This window comes from Nerophis ophidion, linkage group LG23, assembly GCF_033978795.1.
Source record: "Nerophis ophidion isolate RoL-2023_Sa linkage group LG23, RoL_Noph_v1.0, whole genome shotgun sequence".
Lineage (NCBI taxonomy): Eukaryota > Metazoa > Chordata > Actinopteri > Syngnathiformes > Syngnathidae > Nerophis > Nerophis ophidion.
This window is the reverse complement of record NC_084633.1, coordinates 20926901-20949435: the sequence shown is the minus strand read 5'-3', so window position 1 is coordinate 20949435 and position 22535 is coordinate 20926901. Positions and strand designations below refer to the sequence as shown.

Genomic DNA, 22535 nt, shown 5'->3' with positions numbered 1-22535 from the left:
ATCAGCAGCCAAGTTTCTCCTGCTTGAGGGTAAAAAAGGACACTTAATCGTTAATCATCCGTAAAAAAATTTGTGCTGTTATCAAAATGTATAGTTAAAGTATTATTATTTTGTTAACGTATATATATATATATATATATATATATATATATATATATATATATATATATATATATATATATATATATATATATATATATATATATATATATATGGACGAGCCCCCAAATTGTTGCGTTTTGGACCCGTTCTCCCTTCGGTCAACGCCCCCAGATTGTTTGATGACATATAAGCTGGTTTTAAATCAATCATAGATCTATTTTATTACCAAAGCACCTTGGGAGATCAATCTAGATACAACATTTCAAAGCTCGGTCCAAATTGATCTAATCCTAAAATGGCAGTTTCTCCCTCCTCACTCACTCTCACCCGCCCCTCTTCTTCTCCTCCCTACTTTGGACAGTTGAGATAACAGATTGTTATGGCTTCATTCCAACATTACAAACTCAAGGTCTATGTAAAAGGATCCCACTTTAGTTGTTCTAAAATCTGACTAGGAAAGAAAAAGACAACCAAATCCAACAACAGACATACATATATGTTCGGGCCGGAAAAAAACACAGAGGGTATTTCATCCCTACAAGCCTGTTTCGCAGGTTTCTCTGCTCTTCAGGGGATGTATACACATGTATATATACATACACATACATATATATGTAAACATACATATGTATAAATATATATGTATGTGTATATATATATATATATATACATGTGTGTGTATATACACATGTATATATGAATACGCATGTGTATATATACATACATATATGTGTATTTATACATGTATGTATGTGTGTATGTATATATGTACTGTATGTGTGTGTGTATGTATATATATATATATATATATAAATAATTGAGCAACTTACTAAATGCAATATTTGTTGTAACGAGTCATTTTTACGTTATCAATGAAATGTAAAATTTTTAACAAACACCACGGAGTAGACCCAGGTCATGTTGGAGAGTTTATGTCTCCCGGCTGGCTTTGGAACGCTTCGAGACTTCTTGGGAGTAGCTAGACTCAGTGGTTGGGGAGAGGGAGGTTTGGGCTACTTAACTTAGGCTGCTGCCCCCGCGACCCGACCTCAGATATACGGAATGTGAAGGATGGATTTTTGACAAACAAAAACAAATAAAAGGGTCATCCTAATATTTAATTATAAAAAAAATGTTTCTACAAACATCCATCTTAATTGTTTATTATTATTATTGATACATATTTAAATGTATAATGAATAACTTATTACATTACCAAAACGAATCCTTATATACATTCTGAATGAAAATATACAAATTTCAAACATCTCACCCGTATTGGACACTTTTAGAGAGAGGAAAAACGCCAAATTTGAGTAAAAATGATTTAAAAATCAGATATAACAACAAAAACCCGGCAAGAAGGAGCTGTCATAGAAGATGAGTTGAAAAGGCGACACAACCTTGAAGTCCGAAAGGCTCCCCTTTCCTTCCAGAAGTGTCCTCAGGCCCAGTATCCGATGACAAAAGCCGCCACAGAGAGACAGATGATCAGGTTTGCGTTCACCAGCTGCTGCAGACAAGGATTTTCTTCCAGTTTGTTGCATTCAGGTTCTGCAGGAATCTCCGGCGTCTTCTGTCCTTCCTTTGTTCTGCTGTCCATGCCACACAGCCAGTAGAGGGCGGACACCAGCCTGGACGCAGGTCTCCCACTGGGTGTTGTTGACTCTACAGGGAAAACAGATGAAGACTCAGACCTGGACAACGGATCCGTAGAAAGACAAGAAAAACCTTTTCTCTCGCTGCTCTCGTCCGGTCTTCCTGTTCCCTCGTCCGTCCGAGGCATGACCAACTCCAAGTTGAGCTCTTTGCGCTCCACGTGGACAAATCGTGTGAACCAAGTAAGACCATTAATCTGGGGGGGGGGGGGGAACACTGGAGTAAATGTTGTGATTTTTGTGCAGGACTAGTGACTCCAACACAAGCGGTCTTACCTGCTCTGCTGGGGGCTCCTCCGTGGCCAGACTGGCGCCCACCACCACCACCAGCGTGATGAGGGACAGAACTATGGAGAAGTACAGGTAATGGACGTCTTTGATCACGGCGGGCCTGTTGTCGCGCTCGAAGCAGAGGGGGGCCGGGTAGATAAAGTCCAGCAGCATGCGCATGCAGCCCACCAGCAGGCCCACCACCAGGCCCCAGAATGCACCCTGTTGGCGGGAGGGGAAGGTGACCAGACCGCATGGCAATTGGAATGTTATTAGCACACATGGATGAATGTGGTGAAAGACTACAAGAGTTGTCCATTTGGGAGGTCAGGAGTCACACCAAAGGTGGTTGATGGGGTTGAGGTCAGGGCTCTTGATCCCTTTGCGCCTAGACCAGGGGTCGGCAACCAAAAATGTTGAAAGAGCCATATTGGACCAAAAATACAAAAAACTAATCTTTCGTCTGGCGCAAAAAATGGAAGTCTTATAAGTGTTACAATGAAGGCAACACATGATGTAAGTGTCTGTATTAGCCTACTATCAAAATGACTTTAAAAGTATTATATAAGTGTTATAATGAAGGCAACATATGATGTAAGTGTCTATATTAGTTATATAGGCCTACTATCTAAAATGACTTTAAAAGTCTTATAAGAGTTAGGAAGGCAACACATGATGTGTCTATATTAGCCTACTATCTAAAATGACTTTAAAAGTCTTATAAGTGTTATAATGAAGGCAACACATGATGTAAGTGTCTATAATAGCTATATAGCCTACTATCTAAAATGACTTTAAAAGAATTATGTAAGTGTTATAATGAAGGCAACACATGATGTAAGTGTCTATATTAGCTTACTATCTAAAATGACTTTAAAAGTATTATGTAAGTGTTATAATGAAGGCAACACATGATGTAAGTGTCTATATTAGCCTACTATCAAAATGACTTTAAAAGTATTATGTAGGTGTTATAATGAAGGCAACACATGATGTAAGTGTCTATATTAGCTATATTAGCCTACTATCTAAAATGACTTTAAAAGTATTATATAAGTGTTATAATGAAGACAACACATGATGTAAGTGTCTATATTAGCTTACTATCTAAAATGACTTTAAAAGTATTATGTAAGTGTTATAATGAAGGCAACACATGATGTAAGTGTCTATATTAGCCTACTATCAAAATGACTTTAAAAGTATTATGTAGGTGTTATAATGAAGGCAACACATGATGTAAGTGTCTATATTAGCTATATTAGCCTACTATCTAAAATGACTTTAAAAGTATTATATAAGTGTTATAATGAAGACAACACATGATGTAAGTGTCTATATTAGCTATATTAGCCTACTATCTAAAATGACTTTAAAAGTATTATATAAGTGTTATAATGAAGACAACACATGATGTAAGTGTCTATATTAGCTTACTATCTAAAATGACTTTAAAAGTATTATGTAAGTGTTATAATGAAGGCAACACATGATGTGTCTATATTAGCCTACTATCTAAAATGACTTTAAAAGTCTTATAAGTGTTATAATGAAGACAACACGTGATGTAAGTGTCTATATTAGCTTACTATCAAAATGACTTTAAAAGTATTATGTAAGTGTTATAATGAAGGCAACACATGATGTAAGTGTCTATATTAGCTATATTAGCCTACTATCTAAAATGACTTTAAAAGTCTTATATAAGTGTTATAATGAAGGCAACACATGATGTAAGTGTCTATATTAGCTATATTAGCCTACTATCTAAAATGACTTTAAAAGTATTATATATAAGTGTTATAATGAAGGCAACACATCATGTAAGTGTCTATATTAGCTATAATAGCCTACTATCAAAATGACTTCAAAAGTTTTATATAAGTGTTATAATGAAAGGAATGCATGATGTAAGTGTCTATATTAGCCTACTATCTAAAATGACTTTAAAAGTATTATATAAGTGTTATAATGAAGGCAACACATGATGTAAGTGTCTATATTAGCTATATTAGCCTACTATCTAAAATGACTTTAAAAGTATTTTATAAGTGTTATAATGAAGGCAACACATGATGTAAGTGTCTATATTAGCTATATTAGCCTACTATCTAAAATGACTTTAAAAGTATTATATAAGTGTTATAATGAAAGCAACACATGATGTAAGTGTCTATATTAGCCGACTATCAAAATGACTTTAAAAGTATTATGTAAGTGTTATAATGAAGGCAACACATGATGTGTCTATATTAGCTATATTAGCCTACTATCAAAATGACTTTAACAGTCTTATATAAGTTTTATAATGAAGGCAACACATGATGTAAGTGTCTATATCAGCCTACTATCAAAATGACTTTAAAAGTATTATATAAGTGTTATAATGAAGGCAACACATGATGTGTCTATATTAGCTATATTAGCCTACTATCTAAAATGACTTTAAAAGTATTATATAAGTGTTATAATGAAGGCAACACATGATGTAAGTGTCTATATTAGCCTACTATCAAAATGACTTTAAAAGTATTATATAAGTGTTATAATGAAGACAACACATGATGTAAGTGTCTATATTAGCCTACTACCAAAATGACTTTAAAATACGTACATAAGTGTTATAATGAAGACAACACATGATGTAAGTGTCTTTATTAGCCTACTATCTAAAATGACTTTAAAAGTCTTATAAGTGTTATAATGAAGGCAACACATGATGTGTCTATATTAGCCTACTATCAAAATGACTTTAAAATACGTATATAAGTGTTATATAATGAAGGCAACACATGATGTGTCTATATTAGCCTACTATCAAAATGACTTTAAAATACGTATATAAGTGTTATAATGAAGACAACACATGATGTGTCTATATTAGCCTACTATCAAAATGACTTTAACAGTCTTATATAAGTGTTACAATGAAGGCAACACATGATGTAAGTGTCTTTATTAGCCTACTATCTAAAATGACTTTAAAAGTCTTATAAGTGTTATAATGAAGGCAACACATGATGTGTCTATATTAGCCTACTATCAAAATGACTTTAAAAGTATTATGTAAGTGTTATAATGAAGGCAACACATGATGTAAGTGTCTATATCAGCCTACTATCAAAATGACTTTAAAAGTATTATATAAGTGTTATAATGAAGGCAACACATCATGTAAGTGTCTATATTAGCTATAATAGCCTACTATCAAAATGACTTCAAAAGTTTTATATAAGTGTTATAATGAAGGCAACATATGATGTAAGTGTCTATATTAGCCTACTATCTAAAATGACTTTAAAAGTATTATATAAGTGTTATAATGAAGGCAACAGATGATGTAAGTGTCTATATTAGCTATATTAGCCTACTATCTAAAATGACTTTAAAAGTATTAAATAAGTGTTATAATGAAGGCAACATATGATGTAAGTGTCTATATTAAACTACTATCTAAAATGACTTTAAAAGTATTATATAAGTGTTATAATGAAGGCAACACATGATGTAAGTGTCTATATTAGCCTACTATCTAAAATGACTTTAAAAGTATTATGTAAGTGTTATAATGAAGGCAACACATGATGTAAGTGTCTATAATAGCTATATTAGCCTACTATCTAAAATGACTTTAAAAGTATTATATAAGTGTTATAATGAAGGCAACATATGATGTGTCTATATTAGCCTACTATCAAAATGACTTTAAAAGTATTATGCAAGTGTTATAATGAAGGCAACACATGATGTAAGTGTCTATAATAGCTATATTAGCCTACTATCTAAAATGACTTTAAAAGTATTATATAAGTGTTATAATGAAGGCAACACATGATGTAAGTGTCTATATTAGCCTACTATCAAAATGACTTTAAAAGTATTATGTAGGTGTTATAATGAAGGCAACACATGATGTAAGTGTCTATATTAGCTATATTAGCCTACTATCTAAAATGACTTTAAAAGTATTATATAAGTGTTATAATGAAGACAACACATGATGTAAGTGTCTATATTAGCTATATTAGCCTACTATCTAAAATGACTTTAAAAGTATTATATAAGTGTTATAATGAAGACAACACATGATGTAAGTGTCTATATTAGCTTACTATCTAAAATGACTTTAAAAGTATTATGTAAGTGTTATAATGAAGGCAACACATGATGTGTCTATATTAGCCTACTATCTAAAATGACTTTAAAAGTCTTATAAGTGTTATAATGAAGACAACACGTGATGTAAGTGTCTATATTAGCTTACTATCAAAATGACTTTAAAAGTATTATGTAAGTGTTATAATGAAGGCAACACATGATGTAAGTGTCTATATTAGCTATATTAGCCTACTATCTAAAATGACTTTAAAAGTCTTATATAAGTGTTATAATGAAGGCAACACATGATGTAAGTGTCTATATTAGCTATATTAGCCTACTATCTAAAATGACTTTAAAAGTATTATATATAAGTGTTATAATGAAGGCAACACATCATGTGTCTATATTAGCTATAATAGCCTACTATCAAAATGACTTCAAAAGTTTTATATAAGTGTTATAATGAAAGGAATGCATGATGTAAGTGTCTATATTAGCCTACTATCTAAAATGACTTTAAAAGTATTATATAAGTGTTATAATGAAGGCAACACATGATGTAAGTGTCTATATTAGCTATATTAGCCTACTATCTAAAATGACTTTAAAAGTATTATATAAGTGTTATAATGAAGGCAACACATGATGTAAGTGTCTATATTAGCTATATTAGCCTACTATCTAAAATGACTTTAAAAGTATTATATAAGTGTTATAATGAAAGCAACACATGATGTAAGTGTCTATATTAGCCGACTATCAAAATGACTTTAAAAGTCTTGTATAAGTGTTAGAATGAAGGCAACACATGATGTGTCTATATTAGCCTACTATCAAAATGACTTTAAAAGTATTATGTAAGTGTTATAATGAAGGCAACACATGATGTGTCTATATTAGCTATATTAGCCTACTATCAAAATGACTTTAACAGTCTTATATAAGTTTTATAATGAAGGCAACACATGATGTAAGTGTCTATATCAGCCTACTATCAAAATGACTTTAAAAGTATTATATAAGTGTTATAATGAAGGCAACACATGATGTGTCTATATTAGCTATATTAGCCTACTATCTAAAATGACTTTAAAAGTATTATATAAGTGTTATAATGAAGGCAACACATGATGTAAGTGTCTATATTAGCCTACTATCAAAATGACTTTAAAAGTATTATATAAGTGTTATAATGAAGACAACACATGATGTAAGTGTCTATATTAGCCTACTATCAAAATGACTTTAAAAGTATTATGTAAGTGTTATAATGAAGACAACACATGATGTAAGTGTCTTTATTAGCCTACTATCTAAAATGACTTTAAAAGTCTTATAAGTGTTATAATGAAGGCAACACATGATGTGTCTATATTAGCCTACTATCAAAATGACTTTAAAATACGTATATAAGTGTTATAATGAAGGCAACACATGATGTGTCTATATTAGCCTACTATCAAAATGACTTTAACAGTCTTATATAAGTGTTACAATGAAGGCAACACATGATGTAAGTGTCTTTATTAGCCTACTATCTAAAATGACTTTAAAAGTCTTATAAGTGTTATAATGAAGGCAACACATGATGTGTCTATATTAGCCTACTATCAAAATGACTTTAAAAGTATTATGTAAGTGTTATAATGAAGGCAACACATGATGTAAGTGTCTATATCAGCCTACTATCAAAATGACTTTAAAAGTATTATATAAGTGTTATAATGAAGGCAACACATCATGTAAGTGTCTATATTAGCTATAATAGCCTACTATCAAAATGACTTCAAAAGTTTTATATAAGTGTTATAATGAAGGCAACATATGATGTACGTGTCTATATTAGCCTACTATCTAAAATGACTTTAAAAGTATTATATAAGTGTTATAATGAAGGCAACAGATGATGTAGGTGTCTATATTAGCTATATTAGCCTACTATCTAAAATGACTTTAAAAGTATTATATATAAGTGTTATAATGAAGGCAACACATCATGTGTCTATATTAGCTATAATAGCCTACTATCAAAATGACTTCAAAAGTTTTATATAAGTGTTATAATGAAAGGAATGCATGATGTAAGTGTCTATATTAGCCTACTATCTAAAATGACTTTAAAAGTATTATATAAGTGTTATAATGAAGGCAACACATGATGTAAGTGTCTATATTAGCCTACTATCTAAAATGACTTTAAAAGTATTATGTAAGTGTTATAATGAAGGCAACACATGATGTAAGTGTCTATAATAGCTATATTAGCCTACTATCTAAAATGACTTTAAAAGTATTATATAAGTGTTATAATGAAGGCAACATATGATGTGTCTATATTAGCCTACTATCAAAATGACTTTAAAAGTATTATGCAAGTGTTATAATGAAGGCAACACATGATGTAAGTGTCTATAATAGCTATATTAGCCTACTATCTAAAATGACTTTAAAAGTATTATATAAGTGTTATAATGAAGGCAACATATGATGTAAGTGTCTATATTAGCCTACTATCAAAATGACTTTAAAAGTAGTATGTAAGTGTTATAATGAAGGCAACAAATGACGTGTCTATATTAGCCTACTATCTAAAATGACTTTTAAAGTCTTATATAAGTGTTATAATGAAGGCAACACATGATGTAAGTGTCTATATTAGCTATATAGGCTTACTATCTAAAATTACTTTAAAAGTAGTATATAAGTGTTATAATGAAGGCAACAAATGACGTGTCTATATTAGCCTACTATCGAAAATGACTTTAAAAGTATTGTGTAAGTGTTATAATGAAGACAACACATGATGTGTCTATAATAGCTATATAGGCCTACTATCTAAAATGACTTTAAAAGTATTATGTAAGTGTTATAATGAAGGCAACACATGATGTAAGTGTCTATAATAGCTATATAGGCCTACTATCTAAAATGACTTTAAAAGTATTATGTAAGTGTTATAATGAAGGCAACACATGATGTAAGTGTCTATAATAGCTATATAGGCCTACTATCTAAAATGACTTTAAAAGTAGTATATAAGTGTTATAATGAAGGCAACAAATGACGTAAGTGTCTATATTAGCCTACTATCTAAAATTACTTTAAAAGTCTTATAAGTGTTATAATGAAGACAACACATGATACAAGTGTCTATATTAGCTATAATAGCCTACTATCAAAATGACTTTAAAAGTATTATATAAGTGTTATAATGAAGACAACACATGATGTAAGTGTCTATATTAGCCTACTATCAAAATGACTTTAAAAGTATTATATACAGTGGGGCAAAAAAGTATTTAGTCAGCCAGCGATTGTGCAAGTTCTCCCTCTTAAAATGATGACAGAGGTCTGTCATTTTCATCATAGGTACACTTCAACTGTGAGAGACAGAATGCGAAAAAAAAAATCCAGGAATTCACATTGTAGGAATTTAAAATTTATTTGTAAATTATGGTGGAAAATAAGTATTTGGTCAACCATTCAAAGTTCTCACTGATGGAAGGAGGTTTTGGCTCCAAATCTCACGATACATGGCCCCATTCATTCTTTCCTTAACACGGATCAATCGTCCTGTCCCCTTAGCAGAAAAACAGCCCCAAAGCATGATGTTTCCACCCCATGCTTCACAGTAGGTGTGGTGTTCTTGGGATGCAACTCAGTATTCTTCTTCCTCCAAACACCACCAGTTGAGTTTATACCAAAATGGATACATGGATGATACAGCAGAGGATTGGGAGAATGTCATGTGGTCAGATGAAACCAAAATCGAACTTTTCGGTATAAACTCAACTGGTCGTGTTTGGAGGAAGAAGAATACTGAGTTGCTTTTAACTTAATTTCACAAGGTTTTATTAAGGTATAACCTTTAATTCCAATTATATTACCTTTTCATTAGTTTTTAAAGTCCTACTGAAAGCCACTACTAGCGACCACGCAGTCTGATAGTTTATATATCAATGATGAAATATTAACATTGCAACACATCCCAATACGGCCTTTTTAATTTACTTAATTGAAATTTTAAATTTCGCGCGGAAGTATCCTGCTAAAACGTCGTGGTATGATGACACATGCGCGTGACGTCACGCATTGTAGAGGACATTTTGTTCCAGCACCGTTCACAGCTATAAGTCGTCTGTTTACATCGCATAATTCCACAGTATTATGGACATCTGTGTTGTTGAATCTTTTGCAATTTGTTCAATTAATAATGGAGACGTCAAAGAAGAAAGCTGTAGGTGGGAAGCGGTGTATTGCGGCCGCCTTCAGCAACACAAACTCAGCCGGTGTTTCCTTGTTTACATTCCCGAAAGATGACGGTGAATTCCCACCTAGTACCCACCTCGTCACGTCCGTTGTGTCCTGAGCAAGACACTTCACCCTTGCTCCTGATGGGTGCTGGTTAGCGCCTTGCATGGCAGCTCCCTCCATCAGTGTGTGAATGGGTAAATGTGGAAGTAGTGTCAAAGCACTTTGAGTACGTTGAAGGTAGAAAAGCGCTATACAAGTACAACCCATTTATTTATTTATTCAAGCTCTACTATGGAACAGAGTGGTCAAGCGAACATGGTTCCCTACCACATTTCAACCGGCAGGTTTCGGTGAGAAAATGGTGGTAATAAGTCAGCTCTTACCCTAGACATGAGCGGAGAGCTTGCGTCGTACCGGCTGCCTTCGTCTCGTCGAGAAACGTGGCTTCCCTCGGAGACACTGGCGGTCACCACACCCGCGACCACACCCCTCCAACTTTCAGGTATGACCATATAATCTCACTAAAACACTAGTAACACAATAAGCAGATAAGGGATTTTCCAGAATTATCCTAGTAAATGTGTCTAATAACATCTGAATCGCTCTGCCGTCTATTTTTTTTCCTAGACCTTCACTCTCACTTTCCTCACCCACGAATCTTTGATCCTCGCTCAAATTAATGGGGAAATCGTCGCTTTCTCGGTCCGAATCGCTCTGGCTGCTGGTGGCCATGATTGTAAACAATGTTCAGATGTGAGGAGCTCCACAACCCGTGACGTCACGCGCACATTGTCTGCTACTTCCGGTACAGGTAAGGCTTTTTTATTAGCGACCAAAAGTTGCCAACTTTATCGTAGATGTTCTCTACTAAATCCTTTCAGCAAAAATATGGCGAAAAGATCAAGTATGACACATAGAATGGAGCTGCTATCCCCATTTAAATAAGAACATCTCATTTCAGTAGGCCTTTAATGCACCCCGAAAAAAAATTTTTTTTTAATTTTTATTTCATCAAATTACTTATTGTAAAAAAATATTTTATGTGCATGTTATTACTAAGGTACAAACTATAAATCCAATTGTGTGACCATTTTTAATATACAGTACAGGTCAAAAGTTTGGACACACCTCATTTAATGTGTTTTCTTTATTTTCATGAATGAATGAATTGTTTGCATGGCTCAAAATAAACCAAACAAGAGAATGACATAAAATACAAAAGAAATATATAGATACATTATTTTTACACCTACGTTGAAAACATTATAGGTGTAAAACCTACAATGATTGGCTCAAAAGGGAGTGGGAAGAAGTAAACTTATTAGGTCCCACCCCTATACATATACAATATATATTTACAATAATATCATTCAATTCAGTGGTTGCTGCTATATATTGTCTATATAAAATACATTTAAATTCACACACACTTACATATATACATACACATATGTACAGAACACACACATATATACACACACATATATACAATTTATATATATATATATATACATAAATATATGTAGGTGTGGGAAAAAATCACAAGACTACTCTCAATCATCAGGAGAAATCTCCTGATGATTGAGGGAACCCCTCATGAAACAGATCTGTAGAGATGAAGTAGTCTTGTGATTTTTACCCACACCTACATATTGCGCTCTACCACGGTATCGAGCACTATTCTCTGGATAATCCAATCAAGACATATACATAAATATATATATATATATACACACATACATACATATACACACATAATCACATACATACACACATGCATATACCCAAAATACACACATATCCATCACACACACACCTATATAAATACTATAAATATAATAGTATATATAATATACACTTTTGTCTAAACATTATTAACAGTTTCATGACTATTTACATTGTAGATTATTACATCAAAACTATGACACTTGTTTCAGGTGACGACCACTTGAAGCTCATGGAGAGAATGCCAAGAGTGTGCAAAGGGTGGCTATTTTGAAGAAACGAGAATATAAAAACATGTTTTCAGTTATTTCACCTTTTTTTTTGTTCAGTGCATAACTCATGTGTTCATTCATAGTTTTGATGTGACAATCTACAATGGAAATAGTCATGAAAATAAAGATTGAATAAGGTGTGTCCAAATTTTAGGCCTGTACTTTTGAAATCCACTCAAAATGCTCCCATTAGAACCTTTTATATTTTTTTTGTAATCATTTTGCTTTTATTAAATCACTAAAATTCTCAATTTAGCACTCGATCTACGTTCCCATCCTCACCTATGGTCATGAGCTGTGGGTTATGACCGGAAGGACAAGATCACGGCCAAATGAGTTTGGGTCTCTCCCTTTAAGATAGGGTGAGAAGCTCAAAGTAAAGCCGCTGCTCCTCCACATGGAGAGGAGCCAGATGAGGTGGTTCGGGCATCTGGTCAGGATGCCACCCGAACGCCTCCCTAGGGAGGTGTTTAGGGCACGTCTGATCAGTATGGAGCCACGGGGAAGACCCAGGACACGTTGGGAAGACTATGTCTCCCGTCTGGCCTGGGAACGCCTCGGGATCCCCCGGGAAGAGCGAGACCAAGTTACCAGGGAGAGGGAAGTCTGGGCTTCCCTGCTTAGGCTGCTGCCCCCGCGACCAGACCTCAGATAACCAGAAGAAGGTGGATAAATCCCTTTTTTTTTTTAAATGCTGATACTTAATTTGCAAGGTTTGATTAAGGTATACCCTTTAATTCCAATTGTATTACCCTTTCATAATATAGTTTTTATACACCCAAATGTATTTTTTTTCCTATTTTGATTTGATCAAATCACTTATTTTTAAATGCCAAAAATTTTATGTGCAAATTAATACCAATTGTATTACCATTTGAACGTATATTAGACTTCGATAAACCTTATTGATCCAGGAGGGAAATTGTTCCACACAGTATAGCTCAGTTACAAAGGATGGAAAGGGTAATGCAGGTAAAAAGTGTCAGGCTTGGGTTGTGGATGTTTGTGCTTCCTCGATGCAAGGATGATGTGGGACAAGTCAGGCGTGAATGTAAGTACATGGTTGTTTATTTAATAAACAAGAAAAAGCGCTCACAATGGAGGAAGAAACTTGGCTAAACAGTACAAACGTGAAACAAAAACACCTGCTCGTTGGCATGAAAGACAATTTAACTATAAACTTAAACAGCACGATGGCAAGACTAAAGACATGAAACAAAATAGTACACTGTGGCATAAATATATAAACTTACACGGCATGGAACTGTGGACGAGGACGTGAAGGTTTGAACAGCATGGGTAGGGTGCGTGCGAGTGTGAAGATCCCAGCCGTGTAAGTTTATATATTTATGCCACAGTGCACTCTTTTGTTTCATGTCTTTAGTCTTGCCATCGTGCTGTTTAAGTTTATAGTTAAATTGTCTTTCATGCCAACGAGCAGGTGTTTTTGTTTCACGTTTGTACCGTTTAGCCAAGTTTCTTCCTCCATTGTGAGCGCTTTTTCTTGTTTATTTTTTTATTAAATAAACAACCATGTACTTACATCATCCTTGCATGGAGGAAGCACAAACATCCACAGCCCAAGCCTGACAGAAAGATCCTGGCACGAAGACAAGAAAAAGAGTGACTTAAATAGTTGTGATGATTAGTGAAAACAGGTGAGGCTGACAACAGGTACGTGACATGACAGGTGAAAAGTAAGGAGTTGACATGGTAACAAAAACAAACCAGGAAGTGAAAAAACAGAACAAGAGTCCAGAAAACAAAACAAAACATGATCAAACATGAAATCATATTTACAGACGTGACAAAAAGTAGATTAAAAATGTACCATCATAGCAACATAAAATAACATGTAATATTTACATATTATCTAATAACTACTGATATATTTTATATCAATCAATCAATATTTATTTATATATCCCTAAATTACAAGTGTCTCAAAGGGCTGCACAAACCACGACATCCTCGGTAGAGCCCACATAAGGGTAAGGAAAAACTCACACCCAATGGGACGTCGGTGACAATGATGACTATGAGAAACCTTGGAGAGGACCACATGTGGGCAACCCCAAAGGGGAATTTTTTTTTTTTTTATATTTCGAAATTACATTTCACCTGTAAGCTCCTTCTTTTTTTTTTTTTTTTTTAATAGTGAAGTGAATTATATTTATATAGCGCTTTTTATCTACTGACTCAAAGCACTTTTACCTAATGAGAATCCAATATCTAAGTTACATACATGTATATAATATACCAGTATATATTATACGGTATATAATATCTACTGATATATTTTATAAAATATATAACTGTTACCATGTACAATATTACAGTTTTTGCAAAACCAAGGGCAGCATAAAATAGGGAGCAGATTGTTTTGCTTCTATCAAAGTACTTCATTTTGAAATGTTGAATCTAACACATGGGTGTCAAATTTGGCCCGCCTTGTAAATTAATTTGGCCCTTGAGGCAATATCAAATTAACATTAGTGCTGGCCCGCCGGTATTATACAGTTGCATTCACCACTAATACTCATAACTTGCCAAACCTCCCGATTTTCCCGGGAGACTCCCAAAGTTCAGTGCCCCCTCTCGAGAATCTCCCGGGGCAACCATTCTCCCGAATTTCTACCGATTTCCACCCGGACAACAATATTGGGGACGTGCCTTAAAGCGTTCTCTACAACCTGTCGTCACATCCGCTTTTACTCTATACAAGCATGAGTGAATGCAAGGCATACTTGGTCAACAACCATACAGGTCACACTGAGGGTGGCCGTATAAAGAACTTTAACACTGTTACAAATATGCGCCACACTATGGAACCACACCACACAAGAATGACAAACATTTCGGGAGAACATGCGCACCGTAACAACATAAACAAAATACCCAGAACCCCTGGCAGCACTAACTCTTCCGGGAAGCTACAATATACACCCTCCGCTACCACCACTATTAAGATAATCAAGCTATATAAGCGTTGTTTTTTCCATATTCAGTGTTAAAGCAAACTGAGCAATAATTAACGTTTAATTTGTGCACTTTTTCTTGCTACTTCAAGACTTGAATGCTTGTTTTATTCATTATTGTTATTTTACTTTCAAATGTATTTTTAGCCTGTGAAAAAAGTTGATTTTGATATTTACCTAAGAAGGCTGCGAATAAAAAAAAGAGGCATTCAATTTTTATTTAAATTTCATTTGATTTTGCAATTATTATTATTAATATTATTATTAGGGGTGGGCAAATTAATGCGTTAATTACGCGTGAACTCATCAATCTATTAACGCCGACAATTATTTTATCGCACATTTGCGTATGTTGTTTACATGCTTTTATTTTGCTAACGCCTTTTCTTAACAAGATGGCGTCGCCCGGCGTGGAGGGGCTCTTGGTAAAGATGGAACATTTGGCAAAAATACCGGACAATTCTACAAATTTCATGGCTGGCTTACAGCGTGGTCACTCCGGGATCACTTACGACCGCCAGACAATTTTAATATTGCTACTACGGATAATTTGATCAAAAATTCCCTAAAACAGCCCACTACCTATAATATAGGTTTTTTAAACATAAGATCCCTGATAAAATGTTTTTTTTCTGCTGTTACCTCAGAAATTGCCTGTTCAGATGTTATGATTGTGGCTCAGAGATTTGTATGTAGATTATATTTATTTTCCATAACAAACAGGATAACTTAAATACCCTGGCAGTGGCAATAAGCTTAAATGTTTGTATTTACATTTTTGGAGTTGATTTTCATCAAATATGCTATTTAACTGCTACTGTTTAACAAGGACTGATTTAAATTGTGTTTGCACAACAAATGTTTTGGCGCTTTTGTTCATGTGGGAGAATATTCCAATAAAGGTGCACTACACACTACTTTTGAATTCATTATTGGGCTTTGTGTATACAATGCAGTTAATCGCGATTAATCGGAGAAATAGTGGGATTAACTCCGATTAAAATTTTTAATCGTGGCCCAGCCCTAATTATTATTATTATTTGAAACAGGATTTTGCATGTCACTATAAAGTTATATAAGTCTTGCGTGTTCAATATTCAATGCAAAACTTTTTGGGGTCCCTATTAAAAGGTTAATTTGTTCAACCTTGGCCCGCCGCTTTGTTCAGTTTAAAATGTTGGCCCACTCTGTATTTGAGTTTGACACCCCTGATCTAACATAAATAAAAAATGTTCAATGAAAATGTATCCTAACTTGTAGCATTGATTTCTAGTTTATATTCTTGTATTTTCTGCTGCTAATGAAAGGTGCCTGATTGCGTCTAAAGAGATGCTACCTTCTCATTGGTCCTCTTCCAGAAGCATCCCATGAGGAAGACGATGGAGACGGGGGGTTGCAGGTTGGTGCTGATGGCCTGGATGTAGATGAAGAGCTGCCCGCCCTGACTGGCTTGCACCACAGGAATCCACAGGATGGACGCCACCACCAGCACCAGCACAAACACTCTAGCAGGTGTTCCAAAAAAATCACTTCTGCTCAATTTCCACAGGAGTTTTTGGTGTCCAAAATGAAGGCTCACCTGCCCACGATCATCAGCTCCCACTCGGAGGCGCTGGAGCGGAAGGTCTTCCACAGGTCCATGGTGAAGATGGTGCTGGCGCTGTTAAAGATGGAGGTGAGCGAGGAGACCAGAGCGGCGATCATCACCGCCATCATCAGACCTCGTAGACCTGAGGGACGTAGGAGCAGCTTTTAGAGCCCGAGAAGGCCCAACACATACTTGCCAACTTTGAGACCTTCCATTTCGGGAGGTGGGGGGCGTGGTCAGAGGGGAGGAGTATATTTACAGCTAGAATTGACCAAGTCAAGTATTTCATATATATATATATATACAGTATATATATATATATATATATATATATATATATATATATATATATATATATATATATATACACACACACACACAGTATTTAGTCAGCCAGCGATTGTGCAAGTTCTCCCACTTAAAATGATGACAGAGGTCTGTAATTTTCATCATAGTTTCCATAGTGTTTCCACCCCCATGCTTCACAGTAGGTGTGGTGTTCTTGGGATGCAACTCAGTATTCTTCGTCCTCCAAACACCACCAGTTGATTTTATACCAAAAAGTTCTATTTTGGTTTCATCTGACCACATGACATTCTCCCAATCCTCTGCTGTATCATCCATGTATCCATTTTGGTATAAACTCAACTCCTCGTGTTTGGAGGAAGAAGAATACTGAGTTGCATCCCAAGAACACCATACCTACTGTGAAGCATGGTTGATTGATTGATACTTTTATTAGTAGATTGCACAGTACAGTACATATTCCGTACAATTGACCACTAAATGGTAACACCCGAATAAGTTTTTCAACTTGTTTAAGTCGGGGTCCACGTTAATCAATTCATGGGGGTGGAAACATCATGCTTTGGGGCTGTTTTTCTGCTAAGGGGACAGGACGATTGATCCGTGTTAAGGAAAGAATGAATGGGGCCATGTATCGTGAGATTTGGAGCCAAAACCTCCTTCCATCAGTGAGAGCTTTGAATGCTTGACCAAATACTTATTTTCCACCATAATTTACAAATAAATTCTTCAAAATTCCTACAATGTGAATTCCTGGATTTTTTCCCCACATTCTGTCTCTCCCAGTTGAAGTGTACCTATGATGAAAATGACAGACCTCTGTCATCATTTTAAGTGGGAGAACTTGCACAATCGCTGGCTGACTAAATACTTTTTTGCCCCACTGTATGTAAATATATATATATATATATACATATATATATATAGCTAGAATTCACTGAAAGTCAAGTATTTCATATATATACATATATAAAATACTTGACTTTCAGTGAATTCTAGCTATATATATATATATATATATAAATGTATTTACACATATACACACACATAACATTCATCTACTCATTGTTGAGTTAAGGGTTGAATTGTCCATCTTTCTCCTATTCTTTGTCACTATTTTTCTAACCATATGCATGTACAGTAGATGGCAGTATTGTCCTGTTTAAGAGTGTCACAACACTGCTGTTTACGACAGACAAAATGCTTTACGGTTGACGAAAATGTGATGCTGTTGTTGTGTGTTGTTACCGCGCTAGGGAGGACGTTAATGAACCTGCCTAACAATAAACCCACATAATTGGGCAGACACTCTGTTTATATTGTGGGAAAGCGGACGTGAAAACAGGCTGTCCTCACTCAGGTCCGCATGGAGCTGGAGGGGGCGTAGCCTCCAGCTCTGCCTGAAATCCGGGAGAAAATTTGTCCCGGGAGGTTTTCGGGAGAGGCGCTGAATTTGAGGAGGGTTGGCAAGTATGGTCGAACAGGAAGTGGAACTAACCTGCGGGGAGCAACTCCATGACCAGTCTGACATAGGCGGTGTCCGTACATCCTACCGGGTTCCCGCAGATCTGCGTACACAACGCTGGGTCCGCACACGCCACATCGTCTGCAGGCCATGTTAGTAACACACTTTTTTAATAGAATACTGAAACTACACTTACAACTTTCTTCAAATGAATGTGACCTTATAATAATAATAAAATGAATGTGACCCTGACCGTACATGACCACCTCTTCCTGTACCGAGGAATTGACTATTTCCAAACCAGTAATCACATTTACATGACTCATTGAAAGTCACACCATGTTATCTTATTTCTCATCTTTCTTAGCAAAAAGATAGATTTGCTTTCTTCTTCTGTGCCGGCAGAAACACACCACAAGTCACACCTGGCAAATTAAGGCCTGCTGGACATTTCCAAATAATTATTTTAGATGTTTAATATGTAAAGTGTAGCTGCCATTATGATGTGTACTCATGTTTTCTAATGACCGGAAGTCTTTAACTATACTAAGTCTTTAGATGCTTGGAATCTGCATGATATACTAGTTACTATGGTAATCTAATTAGTTACTATGGTCATCTAATTAGTTACTATGGTCATCTAATGAGTTACTATAGTCATCTAATGAGTTACTATGGTCATCTAATTAGTTACTATTGTCATCTAATTAGTTACTATGGTCATCTAATCAGTTAGTATTGTCATCTAATTAGTTACTATGGTCATCTAATTAGTTACTATGGTCCTCTAATTAGTTACTATGGTCATCTAATTAGTTACTATGGTCCTCTAATTAGTTACTATGGTCCTTTAATTAGTTACTATGGTCCTCTAATTAGTTACTATGGTCCTCTAATTAGTTACTATGGTCCTCTAACTAGTTACTATGGTCGTCTAATGAGTTACTATGGCCGTCTAATGAGTTACTATGGTCGTCTAATTAGTTACTATGGTCGTCTAATTAGTTACTATGGTCCTCTAATGAGTTACTATGGTAATATAATTAGTTACTATGGTCATCTAGTTAGTTACTATGGTCATCTAATGAGTTACTATGGTCATCTAGTTAGTTACTATGGTCGTCTAGTTAGTTACTATGGTCGTCTAATTAGTTACTATGGTTGTCTAATTAGTTACTATGGTCGTCTAATTAGTTACTATGGTCGTCTAATTAGTTACTATGGTCATTTAGTTAGTTACTATGGTCATCTAGTTAGTTACTATGGTCATCTAATGAGTTACTATGGTCATCTAGTTAGTTACTATGGTCATCTAGTTAGTTACTATGGTCATCTAATGAGTTACTATGGTCATCTAGTTAATTACTATGGTCATCTAGTTAGTTACTATGGTCATCTAGTTAGTTACTATGGTCATCTAATGAGTTACTATGGTCATCTAATGAGTTACTATGGTCATCTAATGAGTTACTATGGTCATCTAGTTAGTTACTATGGTCATCTAATGAGTTACTATGGTCATCTAGTTAGTTACTATGGTAATCTAAGTAGTTAATATGGTCATCTAATTAGTTACTATGGTCGTCTAATGAGTTACTATAGTCATCTAGTTAGTTACTAAGGTCATATAATGAGTTACTATGGTAATCTAATGAGTTACTATGGCCATCTAATTAGTTATGGTCATATAATGAGTTACTATGGTCATCTAATGAGTTACTATGGCCATCTAATTAGTTACTATGAATTGAATTGTATATTTATATAGCGCTTTTCTCGAGTGACTCAAAGCGCTTTACATAGTGAAACCCAATATCTAAGTTACATTTAAAGCAGTGTGGGTGGCACTGGGAGCAGGTGGGTAAAGTGTCTTGCCCAAGGACACAACGGCAGTGACTAGGATGGCACAAGCGGGAATCGAACCTGCAACCCTCAAGTTGCTGGCACGGCCGCTCTACCAACCGAGCTATACCGACCCGTTACTATGGACATCTAATGAGTTACTATGGCCATCTAATTAATTACTATGGTCATATAATGAGTTATTATGGTCATCTAATGAGAAACTATGGTCATCTAGTTAGTTACTATGGTCATCTAAGTAGTTAATATGGTCATCTAATTAGTTACTATGGTCATCTAATGAGTTACTATGGTCATCTAGTTAGTTACTATGGTCATCTAATGAGTTACTATAGTCATATAATGAGTTACTATGGTCATCTAATGAGTTACTATTGTCATCTAATTAGTTACTATGGTCATATAATGAGTTACTATTGTCATCTAATGAGTCACTATGGCCATCTAATTAGTTACTGCGGTCATCTAATGAGTTACTATGGTCATCTAGTTAGTTACTATGGTCATCTAGTTAGTTACTATGGTCATATAATGAGTTACTATGGTCATTTAATTATTTACTATGGTCATCTAGTTAGTTACTATGGTCATCTAATGAGTTACTATGGTCATCTAGTTAGTTATTATGGTCATCTAATTAGTTACTATGGTCATCTAGTTAGTTACTATGGTCATCTAATTAGTTACTATGGTCATCTAATTAATTACTATGGTCATCTAATTAGTTACTATGGTCATCTAGTTAGTTACTATGGTCATCTAATGAGTTACTATGGTCATCTAATTAGTTATTATGGTCATATAATGAGTTACTATGGTCATCTAATGAGTTACTATGGTCATCTAATGAGTTACTATGGTCATTAATGAGTTACTATGGTCATTAATTAGTTACTATGGTCATCTAATTAGTTACTATGGTCATCTAGTTAGTTACTATGGTCATCTAATTAGTTACTATGGTCATCTAATTAGTTACTATGGTCATCTAGTTAGTTACTATAGTCATCTAGTTAGTTACTATGGTCATCTAGTTAGTTACTATGGTCATCTAATTAGTTACTATGGTCATCTAGTTAGTTACTATAGTCATCTAGTTAGTTACTATAGTCATCTAATTAGTTACTATGGTAATGTAAGTCACAGCAGCTCAGACGAGGTACCAAGCAGTGTGGGTGGGGAGTGTTTCCACAGAGTGTTTCCAGAGCCTGAAATGTGGGTGTCGGGAAAAACGCGGAAGGACATTTTTACAAGAAAGTTCTAAAGCTTAATGATATATCACATATTAATGATATATCACATATATCAGATAGTAGTTGGGTTTTAGTTTTTTACTATTCTTGTTCATATTTTGCTGTGTTTGTTGCATTTTTGTTGTCTTTAGCTTGATTGTAAAATATGTGGATGGAGGAGGGGTACAGTGATGTCATATGTTGTCAATATACAGTGTTTTATCCTTCATAGTAAATATTGTAAATCCCACATTCTTTACTTTCATGTACATTCTGGGTGTCTCATTCAGTGAAAAAAGTAAAATTCCATTCTGTTTTTTTAAGGAAGTCTGTTATAACTTTTTTTTTAGCATTCAATCAGAAATTGAGGTTTTGTATTAGTCTTCCTAAAAATCAAAATGTTCCTCTAAATTTGGACTATAGTAACTAGATGACCATAGTAACTAATTAGATGACCATAGTAACTAATTAGATGACTGTAGTAACTAATTAGTTGACTGTAGTAAGTAATTAAATGACCACAGTAACTCATTAGATGACCATAGTAACTAATTAGATGACCATAGTAACTAATTAGATAACCATAGTAACTAATTAGATGACTATAGTAACTATTTAGATGACTAGTAACTAATTAGATGACCATAGTAACTAATTAGATGACTATAGTAACTATTTAGATGACTAGTAACTAATTAGATGACCATAGTAACTAATTACA

At 34.5% G+C, this 22535-nt stretch overlaps 1 protein-coding gene and 1 long non-coding RNA gene across 4 annotated transcripts in view; one reads left to right on the top strand and one right to left on the bottom strand.

Annotated features, from left to right (window-relative positions):
• Positions 1-1381: 1381 nt before the first annotated feature.
• slc5a11 (solute carrier family 5 member 11) overlaps positions 1382-22535 on the bottom strand; it is a 38988-nt gene continuing 17834 nt past the window's right edge. For 2 of the 3 annotated variants that reach the window (XM_061885240.1, XM_061885241.1), the window contains 6 exons: positions 18753-18860; positions 16940-17090; positions 16697-16865; positions 2037-2252; positions 1834-1957; positions 1382-1770 (listed from right to left, as the gene is read on the bottom strand). In XM_061885240.1, coding sequence (XP_061741224.1) covers positions 1547-1770; positions 1834-1957; positions 2037-2252; positions 16697-16865; positions 16940-17090; positions 18753-18860 — 992 coding nt within the window. In that variant the 3' untranslated portion in view covers positions 1382-1546. Of the gene's footprint in view, positions 1958-2036; positions 2253-16696; positions 16866-16939; positions 17091-18752; positions 18861-22535 lie in introns of all 3 variants that reach the window. The other variant, XM_061885239.1, reaches the window with a different exon arrangement.
• LOC133541693 (uncharacterized) lies at positions 1456-17208 on the top strand. Its single transcript, XR_009803951.1, has 5 exons — positions 1456-1943; positions 2007-2123; positions 10774-10887; positions 11013-11196; positions 16719-17208. It is a non-coding gene; the product is annotated as an uncharacterized LOC133541693 (long non-coding RNA).